The 18,517-nt window shown below is 37.8% G+C and overlaps 1 protein-coding gene across 3 annotated transcripts; it reads left to right on the top strand.

Moving 5' to 3' along the window:
- The first annotated feature begins 2,584 nt into the window (after positions 1 to 2,584).
- Positions 2,585 to 17,132, top strand: CFAP206 (cilia and flagella associated protein 206). 3 transcript variants are annotated; one of them, XM_088162067.1, is made up of 13 exons: positions 2,585 to 2,798; positions 4,096 to 4,179; positions 4,479 to 4,569; positions 5,575 to 5,763; positions 6,023 to 6,181; positions 6,660 to 6,868; positions 7,627 to 7,746; positions 10,033 to 10,231; positions 10,954 to 11,091; positions 12,671 to 12,745; positions 13,052 to 13,245; positions 14,242 to 14,385; positions 16,826 to 17,132. In XM_088162067.1, exons 1-13 carry the CDS (start codon positions 2,691 to 2,693, stop codon positions 17,054 to 17,056), a joined length of 1,941 nt encoding a protein of 646 aa, XP_088018193.1. In that variant the 5' UTR covers positions 2,585 to 2,690; the 3' UTR covers positions 17,057 to 17,132. The 3 variants fall into 3 exon arrangements, with proteins under 3 accessions (XP_088018193.1, XP_014733331.2, XP_088018192.1); XM_014877845.2 differs by lacking the exon at positions 12,671 to 12,745; XM_088162066.1 differs by lacking the exons at positions 5,575 to 5,763; positions 12,671 to 12,745 and having other exon boundaries at positions 2,598 to 2,798.
- Positions 17,133 to 18,517: the final 1,385 nt, after the last annotated feature.

Below are 18,517 nucleotides of genomic sequence, written 5' to 3'. Positions count from 1 at the left end.
TCTGCTCCAGGAAGGGTGCCAAAATCTTCTCATCCAGCAATTTGTAGAAAAATAGGTCCTGTAGATTTTTATTCTCTTGATGAAAGTCTTGCTATAATTACTGAGCTTAAGGGTATTGAATTTTTAAAATATCAGTGCAGAAGACATATTAAGAAACCCCATTAGCTGCGCTGCTAGAATGAAACCTAAGATTTCACAATGTCCGTTGCAGGATTGTTTTGATGCCTATTCCACAGATCTTCCCAAAGCATTTCCCATGGATGATGCTGGCAGTCCTTGCACTGTACCTTTGTACACACACTGACAACATGGATGTAACCCTGCAGCTACTTGCCAGGTAGCATAGTATCATCTTAATTTTACTGATTAGATTATCATCTTGATCTCATCGTGATTCTCAGTGGAGTTCCCTCTGTATGACAACGTAAATCAAAGGGAAAAAAATTAAATCAGTGGAAGACTGTTGTAGCTTTTCATCTGTTATCCCTGCATTCCCTGTGCCTTTTGAGCTTATCTGATTGCCTTTCAGGGACGTGGCTTTTAAATTTAATTAGCATGCTATTACTCTTTCCTCTATATGACACGGAAAAGCTGGAATTAATTGCATATTGACTAACTGAACTACTCACAGCAAGGCATTGCATTCATCCAGTGATGTGCCCACTGGTGTGTGCAAGAACTTGGGGTTCACTGGGCTGCTGCTTGCAGGCTGTGACCTATAGTACCTGCAGGCACTACACCCAGAGGAGCTGCCACCTCCAGCAGCAATCATGACACCTGAAAGCAAAGATGGCTCTCTTGCTTGTGTTGCAGAGCAAAGTTGCCTTGTCTGCACTGCCTCTGCCTGTAGTACTTGCTGTGTACCAAACACACATTCTGTTTATAGACGTATGTGTGAATTTATCTATGTATTGTATGCATTTATAGGTGTGTAAATACATTTATCTGTACCAGGTCTGGCTGGGATGGAGTTAGCTTGCTTATCAGCATTCCCTGTGGCGTTGTGTTTGGATTTATGGTGTGTTGCTAACACACAGGTGTTTTGGCTGTCTGCTTGCTTGCCATGAAGGTTTTCTTTTTCCCGTTCTGCCCCTCTCCAGCAGACCATTCATAGAACGGTTTGGGTTGGAAGAGGCCCTTAAAGATCACCTAGTTCTGACCCCCACTGCCATTGGGGTTATATCTATCTATATATGTATTGTATTGTATGTATATGTATGTATGTATGTATGTATGGGTCCAGAGGAGGGCCATAAAAACAATTTCGGGTCTGGAACATCTCTCTATTAATGAGACACTGAAGGAGATGGGCCTGATTAGTCTTGAATAGACTGGTAGGGATCTTATTAATGCACATAAATATCTCAGATGGGTGCCAAGAGGATGGCTCCAGATACTTTTCAGTGGTGCCCAGTGAGAGGGTGAGGAGCAGTGGCTATAAACTAAAACACAAGAAGTTCTACCTCAACATGAACTTCTTTGCAGTGAGGGTGGCAGAGCCCTGGAACAGGCTGCCCAGGGAGGCTGTGGATCTCCCTCTGGAGACATTCCTAAGTAACCTGCTCTAAGTTACCCTGCCTTGGCAGGGGGGTTGGACTGGATAATTTCTAGAGGTTCCTTCAAACCTTAATGATTCTGTGACTCTGTGATATTAAGGTAGTATACTTATGTACAGTATGTATGTGTCTTTATACACATGTGTATTATAAATGAGAGACAAAAGTCTCGATATTCAGCAAAATTTCGATTGTTTTATTTGATATAGAAAGAGCAAGCAGCGCGCTGGGGAACGTGAGGGGTCACCGCCCACTCCACGCTCCATTGAACCGTGGTTTGCAGGTTTTTTTAGACTGTGGCTTTTCATTGTAATTAATAATTTTTGGGTTTTTGTTGTCATAAGCAGTGGTGGTTGAGAAAACATCCTTACACAAATTCACAAAGCCTTTGGGTGATAATCAGTCACAGATAGCCATCTGGTCCTTGTAGATAACCACCAGAGAAGTTTTGGAAATCTGGTCCTTGAGATAGGCAGTATTGATCAGACAAAGGCAGGAAGGGCTTTTTGGGAAGTCTGATTTTGTAAGCTGGTAGCCGATACAACTTATTTGATACAACATAATATAATGTAACATAATACAACATAATATAACATAACAAGGTGATTTTAAACAATTATTTTATCATATAATTTCCTTTATCTAGTGTCCATGCTTCACTTTAGAGCTTAGTATTCTGGTTTATACAAACCCCAATGCTTTTGTGGTTAACACGAAGCTTTCATCAATTATCACACGTGTATCTATATTTACACACGCCTGTATACAGCCATAGCTGCAGACATCCACACACAGGGTTGGTATGTGCACAGAGACACTCGCACCCACACTCCTGTGCCTCTGCAGCCACGTCTGTGGAATACATGCAGGCGCGTATGTTTGGCACCCTGCCGCATCCATCCTGTACAAACTCCGTCTCCCTGTGCGCTGTGTGTAAATTCACATCCGCCGTGCCCTCGCCGCTCTCCCGGCAGGCCGGGCCGGGCCGGGCCGGGCCGGGCCGCGTTCCCATGGCAACGCCCGGGGCTGGCGCTCGGCCGCTCCCGCCCGTGGCCAGCGGCAGCGGGCAGGTTTGGCGGCCCGACCCTCGCTGAAGTGAATGTAACCCGGTTAAGGCGTGTGTGCTTGGCCAGCATGTCCGGCGAGCGGACCCAAAGTGTCATCAAGAGAATAATCCGCCAGGTCGGCCTGGAGTGCGCTGCCCAAGGACAAAGCCTCTCGGAAACCTTGGTGGCCTTCATGGTAAGCGCGGATGGCAGCGTTCAGGGGCCGGCGGCAGCTGAGGCTTCCAGGGGTGACCTGAGCTTGGAAATACCTTGGTTTCCAATTGCCTGCAGTAAGAAATGTACACGGGCATTCAGCGACATCCAGTATAGGGTCCTAACAGCATGGGAAAGTATTTTATTCCCCTGAGATCTTATGTGAATATAATGCTCCCAGAAGGCTGCAGGTCCTGAGTCCTGGAAACTTTCTGAGCTCCAACTCAGAGCTCTTTCTCAGTTCTCTTCTGCAGGCAGATAAACCACTGGGGTTTTTTTTTCAGAAGTGAAAAAGAGAAGTGTTACCAAGTTTTAATAATGTTTCTTCACACTCTCATAAATGAATGTGCTATGCATAGGTGAATATTTAATGCAGCAGCTATATTTGTTCTTTGATGTTTACCTCTTCCTTCTATTATGAGATAATTTTGTTTGTTTCTTGCTCAGACAGAGCCAGGTAGTATAAATGGGCTGAATATTTGAAAGAGTGGGCTCTGATCCAACTTAAAGTGAAAATTTAGTGGAGTCGGTCTCAGTATTGTTCTTGTTAAACAACTATAAGTATCTTAAAACCATTTTACATTTTGGCATCTTTTAGGAGACACAGCACTGCTGCAGAATATAGTCTGCATGTGCCTGCAAAGCTTTGTCTAAAGAAAGATGGACTAGGTTCCTTTTTTATTGATGATCAGCTCTTGATAAACTTGTATATAAATGTAAATGTTTCACAGCAGTACTGTTAATGTGCATTTTTTTTCCCCTAAAGCTGACACTGCAACATTAGAAAATAGATTGGGCTCAAAAGCAGATTAAGCAGGAAAATTTTAATGATTAAAAAATTCTTACAAATGGCTAGCATGAACACCAATTGCAAACATGCACGTATTTCCTTGCATGCAGAACACTATGGGTTTTTTTATTCAAATGGTAAATGTTTATTCTGAAGCGTAGAACACCAACTCAGAAGTTCATAAACAACCATGATGGATTTTCAGAAAATGTTATTTAGGAAAATATTTTTCCAAGTAATTTTTAAAGGAGCTATATTTAAATATTTGTATCATAAAAAGATTTTTTCTTCATTTGTACCTGAGAACTGAGATTGAAAGTGGCGAGATGTGAAATGAAGTAATTTTGTTTCATTATCAAAGACTGAAATGGATAAAAAAGAATAGTAAAGAAATATTGAATGCATCTGAGATTTTTCAGAAAATAAAAAGTGAGTTACAAAGATGACATTTTGAGATGTAAATTAGTATCTTTCTTTTGGCAATCTCTAGGTGAAAGCTGTTGTTTTAGATCCAAGAAATGACTTTAATATGGATCAAATCCTTACGGAAAATGATATGCAGGATCTTATCCAGGTAATTCTGACATGATGTTGAGAGTCAGTACTTATCTAAGACTATAGCATTATTTGCTACCTGTTCCTGTAACTAAAATGACATGAACACTTTCAAAATTTTAGTGCTACTTTATTCTCATGGCTCTGTAGCTAAAGACTGGATTATGCTTCTATAAACAAAGCCTCAGAAAAGCTTTATGTGGAGAGAATGGTAGCAAAGGGGCTCTACAGCTGTTGTGAAACCTGTAGTAGATCGCTATTGGTTCAGATGTTTCCCCAGAGATGAGAAAGAACTCACTTCTTTGACTCTCTTTTTAGCTCTGTGTTACCAGACTGCTTGACACAACAAACCCATCCCTAAGCACAATTAAGATGCAAGTTTACTTTGATATGAACTATGCAAGCCGAGGTAATGTCAAGTATGTTTTCATAGAAGTTGATGCTGAGTTTATAATTTAATAATAATAATTACTATTTAATGAATCCTGGCAGTAAAGCAAAATAAAAATCCCAGGAGAAATTTACTGTACAGGAGCCTGATGTTCCAGTATGGATATAGTTGGGAAAAATGTACATTAGATTTGATAGTACACTCTTCTCATGCTGTCTGAGAGATTTACTCAATGTAATGTATTAGGTTGCTTGAGGACAATTACACTTTCAGGTTCAGTGGTTAGCTGCCTTCAGCAAGAAAAGCTTGCACCTGTGTCTGAAGGCACTCAGAACTCAGTATTTTATCAATATCCCTAATGGGGAGATTTGAGTAATCTTGAACAATCAGTTACAGTTTTAACTGACTACATTTTTGTCTCATCAGCAGTAATTTCATATGGCCTGACAATGAGAATGTGAAAATAAAACGACATGTCAGATATCAGAGGGACAGTGGAGGCTGTCTGGGAAATAGAACAGAACAAGAATAGACATGAAAAAAGCATTTCTCTGTGGGGACATAATGAATTTGTTTTCCTGTTAGCATGGATTAAAACCAAAAATTAGCAACACTGGGAGCTGCTCCTAAATCCTCTATGAGCTCAGTAACTCCAGCAAGTTTTTGAGATCCTGAGTAATATTCAGATTTGAGCATGTAACCTCAGATGGGTTTGAAATATGTGTGTATGTAAGTTAGGTTCTCCTACAGTCAGAGGAGTCCAGACAGCCAGAGACTTGCTGTTTAATTTGGCCTGAACAGTTCTCAGAACTCTATTGCCTGGTATTAATCATGCTAATTATATTAATGTTTAACTCTGCTGTTTTAAATTCTAATGGTGTGGTACTATGAACATCTCTTGCATGTAACTGTGCTTCAGAAACCTTAAGTTGGTGCTCCGACCATGGAAATGAATTGCACTCTCTGTATAAGCCAAATTTCAAAGAACTTAGATAGCACTTTCTAAGTGTCCTCCTTTCCTAGATGAATTACTGAGTGAGCAGGAGCGTGTTCTGGAAGGAAAACTGGCTCCTGTGGTTAGAGCTATCACAGAGAGCCATCCACGTGTACAAGAAGACACAGAAAATGTGTATCAAAAGATTGTTACTTATGCACTGCTGAGATCTGGCCTGGGATCCCCAACAGATATTGAAGCTGTCAGGGAGGTAACAGGTCAGTAAACTGTGAAATTGGGCTTTTCTTCTTGAAAAATAAAATTTCACCTTCTCTTTGCTGATATTTAGATACAAAAGGGGTAAACTGTGATGAATGCTTACTATCCAAGCTGTCACTGCTCAGCCTTGAAGTGTAAATTTCTCATAGATTTCCTACTCTTCGCATTTGTTTAGGAGAGGCTATTTTTGTTTATTTAACAGTTTGCTTTTCTGTTCCCTCATATTGAGGGTTTTCTCACACTTTGTAATACTTATAGCTGCCTTGCAGAGTGTATTCCCCCAGACAGAGATGATTACTTTCATCTCACTCAGTAAGAAGGACAAAGAACAACAGCTGAAAGATCTTGCCATGCTAGTCTCAGGAATTCGTTTGTACAACAAGCAGTGCCAGAAAGGAGGAAGCGGCATTGATGACTGTAAGTAAAAAACTGCATTTGAGCTGGGTATTCCCAATTCATACTTCCTGGACTTCTTCACTGGAGATGCTCCAATAATTTCCCATCTCAGGGAGGCCTGTTATTGATATTGGTATTTTACAAATTAGGAAACTGAGAATTGAAAATTGTGCAGATTCTCTCAGGAAACTCATGTCAGTTGTAGCAACAGAATTGCATCTACTATAAAGCAAGTTTTCTCACACTCCGTTACTTGACTATGATATTTCCACACCTGTAATTCTAAATATTTGAAACAACCTGACTAGTGAAATAGGGTGGCTGAATCTGGTTCGCAAGTATTTGGAAATGCATGAATATAAGGACAAAATGTAGAAATCAAAATTTCATTGCAAGACCATTATGTTCAAATATTGCACTTAAAGCAATAGGAAAATCATTTGATAATGATTTCCTTAATTCTTTTTATATGTATTTTGTATTTATGCTATGTGAATAGTGCCAGACATGCTGAACGAAGCCATTCTGTTGGCTACATGGACTCTCGATGAAAATCTGAATTCCTGCAAGCTGCTAGCTCACCGCTACACAGCCCTGCTGGAATTCATGCAGGAAGACACCCACAGACACTCCCAGCTTAGTTCTTTAAAATTAAAAGAAGCACTATTCAATGTGAGACAGTACGAAGCCTTCCTTTGCATCCTTCAGGTGAGATATCATCCTGTTATATCCTGTGGACTTTTACTGCAGATGGAATGTCTTCAAGTTACCCACTTGCACAGGACAGAAATATAAGAAAATTTATTCGGAAATAAATGAAATAAAATAAAATATATCTCTGGATAAAGAACCGTAGATTGTTTAGGTTTGAAAATATCTTTAAAACCATCAAGTCCAACCATTAACCTATTAGCCTGGCACTGCCAAGTCTACCATTAAACAGTTGTTTGCATACTGATTCTCTGCCCCAAAAGGCATGAGAGAAAAAATCTCCTTGATCAATCTATAAATCATCTCAGTTTTAGTCTGCAGACACCCCCGAAATATATGAAACCATCAAAAGTCTTTGAAGAATACAATTTAAATTCTTGTTTTGTTAATGAAGAACTTTTCATTTGTCTTTTGAGAAACTGCAGATTTTTATTAGTCTTTCCTGTATAAGGCAGTGAAAAAAAAGTTTGGGGTGGCTTTTTTTTGTTTTGTTTTGGGTTTTTTTGGTTTTTTTTTCTCTTCATTGGGAAAATGTAGAGGATTTTCTATAAAAAAATGCTGGTTTTTGTGTGAGTGAAGTGCCTGAACACCTGAACATTTAAGGAAAAATGTATTTCGTGGAAAGCTAGAGTACATTATGTTCCCTAAAATGATTGTTCAGAAAATAGTTGAAAGAAGAGGCCCAAGCAAATGCTTATTACCAAATACTTGATTTTTGGAGTATGATACATCTTAACCTGGAATTCTCTTTCCAGTCTAATATAATTACAAATGCTCAAGAAGTTGAATCGTTGAATGTTCAGTTTGAAGCAGCAATGATGGTATTGAAAAACACAGTGGAGGATAAGACTTCCATAGAGTTCAAAGAAGTTTTTGTAAGTATTATGAATGGAAAACCCATTACTTCTTCAGAAGACAAAATTATTAAAGTAAGATACTTTGCTGGTGTGTTTTTGAATAGTTTATGTTTAGAAAGAGGCTACATATTTTCTCTCTATTACAATATCATCTGTGATTTTTGAAGGGGCAACTAAAAGACTTGCTCTTAAGGTAAGAAAAAGGCAAGGTACAAAAAGAGACCAAAGGAATGAAATGGTATTTTACTGCGTCTTATTTGTCAGTATTTGTAGATTTACAGTGATATCTTCCCGGTTTTTGTCTGTTCCTTGCAGTAACTTTAAGAACATAATGATTGCAGTTCTCTCAGACAGCAATCCTTGTAATTACAGTATGAGTCATTGATATAATTTTTCTAAAGAAACTGGGTTTCAGTGATGGGGGTGTTAACCTCTTTTCCCCTCCCAGTAGCTTCTGAACCTGTTGGCAAGTTTCAGTCACATTTGTCAGAGTCCAAAGATATCAAAATATGTCAGTTTCTGCAAGTTTTGTGGGGAAAAAAAAAGAGCAACTAGGGACACACAATAAGAGCCTTACCAAGATCAGGTCTGAAATGGTTTGTGGGCTCTCTGTCTAGTGAGCAGCCACTGAAGGATTGATCTTCTGTACTGTTGCACCCTTGGTTGGGAGCTACAGGACATGGCAAGGAGGTATTAGGGGGGAAGGAAACAGATGCTGGGAACTACAGGTATTATGAGGGAGGCTGCTTGATGAGCCTGTGAAAAGCTGGGATGTTACAAAGGAAATGGGAGAGAAATTTGCTAGAAACCAGCTTCATTCAATTTGCTTTTCATGTAAGAGCTTGTTATTTTGTGTGATTTGATTATCATTCCAATTCCTTGTGGTGGTCCTTCATCAGCATGCAGTTTCATACATATTTTAGGTTATTTTTCAACATCCTAAGCAAAGAAAGCAAAATAAAGCCTACTGTGGAGGAAGAGGAAGATCATGACCCCCACCTACTCAGAGTAATTTTTACACTTCCCACAAGACCATCCAAGCTGGAAACTCATGGGAATGGTGCTTTAACTGAGTAATCCAAGCTTCAATTTATGTGTGCTTTTGATTTTATAAACCAGATGTTCTCATTTGGAGAACATTTTCCCCTCTTGTTCAGCTACTCAAAGCAGTTTTTCCTCTTCTATATCTTTGTGGGGCTTAAGTGACTGATTTACCTTACCCTTTTCCCTAAAAGCTGTCTAATTTTGTTTGCTGCCTTCCTAGAGGTTTTTTCCCTTCTAGTTAGTTAGTTGTTTTGTCTTCTCTGCTCAAGACAGAATATATAATGCCATTTGATTTCAGATAGAGATTTCAGGTAGAGCTATTTCTATTAACACACCATTTAAATAACTTCTCTTGTCTTTTGCTTGTTGCTAGCAAGCTAGATCCTCTACAAAGGTAGAGAAGCAGGGCATTCTGTCTTTTAAAAAGCATAGGATAAGGCCTATATTTGTAGTAAACATTTGTTTTGGGAAAAAGAGTACATTTCATTAATATTCTTTGTTTATTCTATTAAGAATGTTTTTGATCTTCCTTTAGCTTCTTCCATTTTTGTAACCATAACATTTCCACGGCATTAGCAACACTGATGAATTCCAGAGCTGGTTCTGTTGGCTGCTCTTATGATAATGTTGTTAACATGCATAAAATATGTGGCTAAGTGTACATTTCAGATTGGTTGAATCTCTTCCTGTAAATGCTCTCTGTGTGTTTAGATGTAACAGGGCACATTTTATGTTGCTGTCATAGAAAACAGCATTTAAACTTAAAGCTTACAGGCTTCTTCTTTATGTGCCTACACCTGTGTGCCAACAGCATGTCACTCTGGAAGCAGGGCACGCAAAAAACCAAAACGTGATAGTTTGTATATAGGTGTGGTTTTACCTACTTTGGTAATTAATCAGATGTGTTCCTCCTGGTGCTTACTCCTGTACACCCTATTTTCAGTTATAAAACTGTACTGTCAGTGAAGCACTAAATTCAAAGCATGGTCACAGAGTACATTTATTTGAGAAAGGCTCTGGAGTAAAATATAGAAAAGCACTATTCTTGCCTGTGGGTTGACATGCTGGGTATCCTTGCTTTAGGTGGAAGCAAGTGGTGGGAGCTCCTCTTACAGTGTCCCTGAGTTCCACTGGAATTTCTGGAAGGCCTTGGAGATCAGCCCTGCTTTCTTCATAGATGAGATTGTTGTGCACAGTGCTTGGGTTGCACTGTAGACATAAAACAAATCTGCATTTCAGATAATGTTCTTTATGTTCTAGCCTCTGTTTATGGAACTTTCTAAGCTTTGGACCAGCTTTCAGGATGAAATGCTACTGCTAAGCTTCCTCACAAATATGGCTAACAATCTGCAACAATTCTTGGAAACCCAGTCACAGCTTTTTCCAGAGGAAATGCTAACCTCTCTTCTGGAAGGAGTGACTGTGAAAAGTGATGAAGAAAGGATAAAAGAAACCATGGGTATGGAAACTTGAAACTTTTTGGTTTTCCTTAATTTTCCAAGATTTTGTAGTTTGAATTTTCTTTACAATAGGTGCTTTACAGAAGGTGCTATATATTGATTTTTTAATACTCAGAATTTGCACAGTAAATTAAAATAAGCCTTGTATGACGTAGATTTACATTTTCATGTAGTGAAGCTTGGGATTTTATTTTTACATATAAAATTAAAATAGAGCTAGATACAAGTATACCTTACAAAAATGGCAGAATGATCAGAGAATGGTTATAATTTTTTGTAAAATATTTTGAAGTGTATATATGTCTTTTTATACCCTTTCAGAACTTTGGAAATTGAGGGGTAGGGTATAAACAAAATAATTTTATGGGGCTTTGATTACCAGAAGAGTTTGTTTGTAAGATGGTATCCCTAGGAACCAAGTTTTATGCCAGGGAATTTGTAATGCATGGGTGGGTGAAAGCAAAATCAAGGCATAAAATATTGTCTTCCTGTTGTTGTCCCATGTTTTCAAGGAAAACTAATGCTACTAAAGAAAGTTCTTGCAGGACTGATTTTCAGTAGGTTCTCTTTCAAGGCAGGACTGAAGTTTGCCTTTTAGGATCTGGGCACTGCAGGTCATTCTGTGAAAAACAGCGTAATCTGGTCATCCTGTAATAATATTTGCTTTTAGAGATCTGATATTTTAATATTGAAATCCTTCTTTTGTTCTATTTTTTCATAGAAACCAAAGTGAATGTTTCTGATTTCAAGAACCAAGAATGGCTTTTTCCAGAGACTACTGATAATTTTGATCAGTTGCTAATCCAGTACCATGGTTTCTGTGCACATTCAATTGGTGTGAAAGGTATCACTCTTCCAGGTATGCTTTGTAGTTAGACATTTTCCATACTATATATTTACACAAGGATTAGGAAAAATGTAAAGGCATTCTGAATGCATCCTCTTACGTCAAAGCTGGAATAGTTTTTCTGCATTTGCAATTTTCACCCCAGATAACTTATTTCCCTAATTAAAATATCTTATTTTAAATACACAAATAAACTGCCCTTAGTAGAAGGCAGGAGGGCTTGAAGAGCAAGCAGGGGCAGAAACAAGATGGGATGGATAAATGTTTCTTCCTGCTGTATATATGTCTATATAACCTACACTGCAGCTGAATACAGGTTTGGTTACTGTTGTTAATGTGCTATAATGCAGGCATAGGAAAATGGCCATTCCTTCTGTTTTATGTATCCATATGTTGCAAACATAGCCATTCATGCCTACCTCATATGTATTTTTAAACAGTCATGACAAAGTACTAAAAATCTTTCCTAAAAAGAATGCAAAAGTGCACTTGATTAAGTCAACTAATCATAGGACTTTTTGGTGTCTCTAGGCTCATTTGTCTTGAAAGTTAGCCTGATTTCAGCTATCCTAGTCCATGTTTTTTTGTGTCCCTATGTTTTCTAGAACATGTCCATATAGAATTTTTTTAAACCTGTAGGAGTTTGGGAAGAAAATACAGCCATTTTCTTGTCAGTATTAAAGAACAGATATTTTAATGGCAATGTAATTTACTTACATTTACTTACTATTGCACATGAGAACAGCTGTCCTAAGTTGGACTGAAGGTCACTCTAGCCCTATATCTGATTACTGCACATGGAGAGTCATGAACACTTTAAAATTATGAGAATTCAAGTCAGAGTGATCCTTCCTTAATTATATCCTTCATTGTTCTACTAGTTAGTGGTTATGGGATTTCCTCTGATTAATGCTGAGTCTGTAACCTTCTGTTGAATAATCCTTCAAAGAGTTTTTTCATTTATCTAATTGATTTTGGAATCCATCTAGAGTTTGTCATGGGATATTCTTATTCTCAAGAGTCTCACAATTATAATTATATATGCTACGAAAAGGTACCTCTTTTTGAGATGGTTTTAAGCTCTGGCTTGATAATTTCAACAAAGACTTGATAGTCCTTCTGTTAGGAAAATTACTAAATAGTAATTTTATATTGCACACAATTAATGGTTTTATAACCCCCTATCATATTATTTATTTTTTTCGTTTTAATGCTGAGGAGGCTTCTTTCTTTAACCTCTCCTTCTATGAAAGGTATCACAAGCCTTTGATCACTCCTACCTCCCTTTTACTTGTTCTGTTGTGTTGAAACAAAACGTATTATTACAAATGTAGCCTATAGGTTGTTATAATGTTGGTTTTCTTATCTTCCTCTGTTGCATACTAATAATTCCTTTTTTGACTGAGTATTTTCAAGGCACTCTCTGTGATGATTCTGGTCTTTCCTGGGCAATGACATCTGAAGCACTACCTGCCCCTGTCCTTGAAATCAGTTTGTGTTTTCCTATATAAGTTATTTGGCCTTTATTGACACTTCATTTTCTCTGTTAATTTATTGTTCAGCTTCCCAGCTGCTTTATCTACTTCTTCAGTTAATCTCAGTGCTATGCCCTTTGGTATAAATGCAATCAGATATTTACTGGTGATTTTAGGGGAAACATTTGAGGGTAGAGACTGGTTTCTAAGGCCTTTGCAATATATGCTTTATCTGTTATTTTTCTGAGCTATGCACCTAAGGCATGCTGGATGTGAACTGATCAAAAGCAGTTTTACTGAGTTAACAAAATAGACATTTTATATTTAAAAAAGCTTGTTCTCAAGGGTTTATACTGAGTTCAGAAAAAGAAGGATGTGAAACTAACTTGAGGGAAACAAAGAATCTTGATTACTAATGTCTTTTGAGTTGGATATCATACTGTTCACTATTTTAATTTGTGGAGCTTATTTTGGTTGGCTTTTCTTCTCATTTTTAGGAAATCCTGCTATTGGAATTTTGAAGCACAAGGAGAAATATTATGTTTTTAGTTCAAAAGAAGCTGCATACCTCTTTGCTCAAGATCCAGATAAGTTCATTCAATTGAATGTAGAAAAAGCAAAAAAATATGCAGAGCTAATTCAACTGCTTGAGCTCCATCATCAGTTTGAATACCTTGTTCCACATGCACAGGTACACACTGCCCATGCCTCTTGCTGAACAACTGCCAGGTCTCTGGTTGGTCTGTCCTTTCTGAAAGAGAACAGAAGATACCTATCTTTAGGAATTAAGTAAAATCCTCTGCCTGTCTGAAGATCCATTTTTTCTAGGTCTTCAGAGTGTTAAAGAAACGTTTCTAATTGATATCATTCTCACCTTATCTATTCATAGGAGAATATGTAGGTCCAAAGCATTCTGGCAGTGATAAAAGCCGTTAGTCCATAGCCTAGGCAGGTCTTGTGTCTGATGTTTCTTTTCCTCATTTTTGCAAAAGTAGCTTAAAGGAACAGTAAATAAGTGCAACAGAAGATATGTCAGATATCATGTTAACAGAGCTTTAGCTTAGCAGTCCATCCATGTTTGCTGGATGGGGGTGTAGTGCTGCCTGGGGACAGAAGTTATGGAACATATTACAAAATAAAAGGATTCATCAATAATGAATGTAATGGTGTTACTATGTGAAATTCAAAGACTTGATTTGGATTTATAAACAACATTCTCTGTGATCCACTCGTGAATTTTAGATCCCTAGGAGTGAAAAGAATGGCCCTTGGTTAGAAACAGAGTTTATATCCCAGCTGTAGCAGAGATGTGTGCACTTCTCCAAGTTATGATTTGTGATTTTTAGTCCATTCATGAAGACAAACTGAGGTGCCTGCATCATAAAATACTGGTGGTGGTGGGATCCTTTTTTTCCAAAAGCTAACAATGAAGCACTCACTAGATAGGCAGGAGCCTGCAACTCAGCTGTGGCCTCTGCCTCAAGGGTTTTCTGTCAGAAATTAAATCCATCAGGTGTTTAATGTTTTCCTTTAAGTGGGGGCTTGGGGAACAAAAATATTGTTGAATGTAAAAATCATTATCCATTACCTGGGATTTGCAGGTCTCTATGAAGTTGCATATCCATATGTTATTTCTCTGTATTCTTCTCAATGCCTCGTTTGGCTTTGGTTGTTTCTTTTCATTCAGGCCAGAAATGCAAGCAGAGGTTCACTGAAACCACCCCCAAAACGTGACAGTGGCACTCAAACTGATACTCATATCTTGCCTCCAACTATTGTGAGATCCTATGAATGGAATGAATGGGAACTGAGAAGAAAAGCTATAAAATTGGTTTGTACTGTTATTACCAGATTTTCATTGTTGGATAACAAATTTGAGAATAAATTATTCTTAACATTTGTTCCTTGAAACATAAATCTAACCTTTTATTCAAAGACATACACTTAATTTCAACTACTTCGATTTTTTTTCGAGATATTTTCTCTCCTTATTTCTAAACTTCTTCTCTCACTTCTTCCATATTTTTCCCTATTTTTTGAGCAGTCTTTCCACTGCTATATCTATTAATTTCAAATTTCTTCTTTATGTAATAAGAGCTTGTTATTTTGAATTGAATTGCATTGAATATTAAAGTTGTTCTACATTCAAATCAATTTAAGGGGTTGAAGATACTACTATATAATTTCTTTGTGAAAAAAAGCGAGAGCGACTGTTTGTCATACTATCAGGATAGATTGGAAATAACAGTCTGTCCATAGAAGGTTCACCACATATGTACATAAAAACTTCTAAATTAACAGTAAATATTTCAGAAGCTTCTTTCTAGGGTTTGCCAGCACATGTAGCTGTCAAGGTATAGCACCTGATTTTCACAATTCAATCAAAATGAACAACTTGTGAGTACAGGGAATATTGCAGTTAACAATCCCAGCTGAACTTATAATACTAAAGGGATTTTATTTTTCTTCTGTGAACAAGATACACTGTGGAGGCCTGTGGTCTGCTGGGCAGCCTATTTCCTTTCTGTTTCTATTTTTGCTATGAAATCTCTACCATTATAAAAGGAAACCCAAATTTTAGACTGAGGAATCTTGTCAGTGTTGATAGCTCATAAAGGATTCTAAGAAATAGTTGTTACTGAGCCAATTAGGTTTACAAGAAGCCTAGCTAAAAGCCTCTTTTGCTTCTGTAAAGGAAAGAAGTACATAAATAAACATAAGATGTGGTCAGTGGCTCTTCAGCATAAGCAGAAGTGGATATTTTCCAATATCTGGTCATGAAGCCTATTCCCAAACAAATTTGTAGCTCATTAGTTTGAAATATTTAGAGAAAGTACTTTAAAGTACTAAGGGTGTTTTAGCCTCAGCTGTCCAAATGAGAGATTAGTGATGTGGAACTGAAAGAAAAACTCCCAGATGCATGCAAAAGTGCTTTGACTATACTAATTTATAATATGGAGGTGATAAAACATTTAATATCAAAGTGATAAAATAACAAAAATAGTTTACGAGTGCATCAATGAATTTGATACTTCGGGGAAGCATCAGACATATTTATGGGTTTTGTTAGAGGATGAGCTTACATGCCTTTGGGGTCTTTTGTGTTGTTCATACTTAGCCAAAAAACTTTTGGTATGAAATATTAAGCTATTACTTTGTTAGAAAACCTATAAGCTGTTAGAAGTAACATTTTTAGCTCACATTTATTTCTCTGTGCAAGCACAGTTCCTTGTAAGAGCATACATTCAGTCATTAAAACTCTCAGAAAAAAAAATAAAAGACTTAATATATTGTCTTTCTTCCCATGCTATCTCGTCTGTAAGTTCCTTATCGTTCTTTTCTGGGTTCTACTTGATGTCTCTGCATATAAGATTCAGTTGTAGATTAAGGTACCAAAACGTGCCTACATTTAGATGCTTCACCTTGCATTCCAGCAGAGAGGGACCTCAGTGGTGGAGTCTGGAGAGTATTTTAACCTGCCCTGATACAACATTTAGAACATTTGGCCAGCTGTATCATTCTCCAGCTTTCACTGAATCCAGCCTTCACTGACCCGACTGGACTCCAGGGACTTTCTCATTTACATGGAGGGGTCTGAATTCCAGCACATTAGACTGTATTTTGTATATTCTGAGGAGAGCATTATATCATAATTTACAGTGTTTTACATCGTTGCTGACATAGAAGGCTCAGTGGAATAAGGATCATTTTTTTGTTTCAAGTGCTGGCTTTAGAACGTTAACACTTTGTGAGAAGTGGTTTTGTTGTTGGATCTACAGCAATTTCTGTGAATAACCAGCTCTAATCATAAATTACCCTAACTTTTATCCCTTGTCAAGGGGTTAGTGAGCAATGTGGTGTAAGAAAGCATTTTTTCACTTTTATCTGGTACTTTGTGACACCAACCCCTAAACCTCACATTTGGCAGAAACCAGACAAAGACCAGAAGCACTTGCAATGAAATCATTTTATTCTAACAAAACAAAGGTGAAGCATTTAATAAAATTTGAAGGACAATGACCAATGGTATGAAATTATTAAGAGACACATTTAAAATTGTGTGGGCTACCTAAAGTGCTGTTCACTGACATCCTGTTAGTTCAGGACTTACCAAATCAGTCACAACCCTGTACTGACAGGAGGGTAAGGTGGGCCATGTTCCAGGTTTGTGAAGCCCACAGATGTATAATAGACAAACATTCCTGAGTATATACTGGTGCTAAAATGTTCAAACAAAGTTTTGCTTAATCTGATTCTTTTTGTGTCTTTAGGCCAACTTGCGCCGCAAGTTGACTCATTCCATGCAGACTGATCTCAGCCACATGAGAAGAGAGAACTTCACCCAAGTGTACTTGCCAAAAGATGCTGGCACCCAGACTAAGCGTGACAACTCAAGCAATGTACCCAAACCCCAGATTTTCTTGAAAGGCCTCCGAGGAGGACCATCTCCCACTACTCATATGGTCACAGTAGACTTAACAAGACCACTGGATGAAACCTAAGTGAAAATGAGAAACCTGAAGGCACACCTTGAATGTGTATAAAAATCCCATAATATATCTGATTTTAAACACTAAAGATTTTGCTGTGTCTGTTGATTCCAGGAACAGTTGGTCCGTTTCATTTATCTTATCTGTTGGGGCTGCTGACTGGCATTAAGTGACAGAAGTGATAAGCCTGAAGCACAGATTTTAAATAGCAATTTAGAATCAAGATGTTCCCAAGGACTCTTGCTTCTAATATTTAAATGTGTAACATTCTGGGATTTTACTGAAGTTTTAATGCAGCAATTGCTTGTTGAAATACTATCTTTAAGTGCAAAAACTTACCCCAGGAAAGTCACTCAAATGTCACAGCTCCAGCCTTAGAGCAGAATTGTCAAGAACAGCAAAATGAAACCAGTCTGGGTCCTTGGGCCTGTCCATTTGTGCTGGCATTAACCCAACCCGATGAGTGTAGACCAAGGCTAGGAGGTAGAGAAGAAGGCATCTATCTTGGGTGGTTCTAGCACCCTTTTAGGTCTCTAGCAATTTCCTGGCTAAAGAGTGTATGAGCACACTGCAAACCATAGGAACTTGACTTCAGGGGACCTTTTTGAAAGCTCTGTTTCGCTTGTGTTTGCGAAATCTAAAGCACAACAGAGAAAAATTATTATCTTTATGTCATTGTGGCAAAGAAATATGTGTCAGGTCTGATCGATGCAAGTGCAGATAGTATTTCTGTTTGTGAAAACCCAAATTATTTGAGCTTCAGGATAAAAAAATCTTCTCAAATGGAAAAGGGGGTACTTTATTGTCATGAAAAGAATATCTGTTTTAAAGACTTCCTCAAGCTGCTATCTGCACATTGTCCAGGTGCACAACTGTGATAGGCCATGCTAAGGTTTCTAAATCTCTTTTTTTTTTTTTTTTTTTGTGGCAATGAAGCTCGAAGATTCAAGCTTGAGGTTGAGTGATTTTTCTGTGGCATTGTGCAAGATAGCATTCTCTTGTTGTTTTCCAAGGTATCTGGCTTCACTTTTAAAAGTTACACAACAGGGACGAAACACCAAAGCATTATTAAAAACACAAAGGAGTGTAAGGGGAGCACTAACAAAGAGCTTTGCTGAATGGTTTTTGACTACATGATTTTCTCTGTTGGGAAAACAAGTAGCAGCTAGATCTCCTGCTCCTCCATGTTTTTAAGTTGTGAGCAGGTACCAGTGATTATATTTATTAATTAACATATCAGTGCAATTACTAGCTGCAGCTTTTTTTTCCCCCAGATTAAAAGACCCAGTTGCTTCTTTATTAAACACTTTTTTTTTTGCTGTATATTTTCATTATTTGCTTTGAGGCTTTTATGTAACAGTCCTTACCAACAAACTGGTATTTCAAGAATCCAAAAATACATTTTATTTAAAAGTAAACTGATGATTGAAATTTCATTTTATCCTACTTTGTTCTTTTCCACTGGAGAAGGTG

Source organism: Sturnus vulgaris, chromosome 3 (assembly GCF_052056855.1).
Source record: "Sturnus vulgaris isolate bStuVul1 chromosome 3, bStuVul1.hap1, whole genome shotgun sequence".
Classification (NCBI taxonomy): domain Eukaryota; kingdom Metazoa; phylum Chordata; class Aves; order Passeriformes; family Sturnidae; genus Sturnus; species Sturnus vulgaris.
This window is presented reverse-complemented; position numbering and strand designations above follow the sequence as displayed.

Bases quoted from the DNA above. Each gene is read 5' to 3' on its own strand.
- CFAP206 (XM_088162067.1), top strand. From the start codon at position 2,691: ATGTCCGGCGAGCGGACCCAAAGTGTCATCAAGAGAATAATCCGCCAG. The intron at 2,799-4,095 runs GTAAGCGCGGAT...GGCAATCTCTAG, and splicing joins AAACCTTGGTGGCCTTCATG to GTGAAAGCTGTTGTTTTAGA. The intron at 6,182-6,659 runs GTAAGTAAAAAA...CTATGTGAATAG, and splicing joins AGGAAGCGGCATTGATGACT to TGCCAGACATGCTGAACGAA.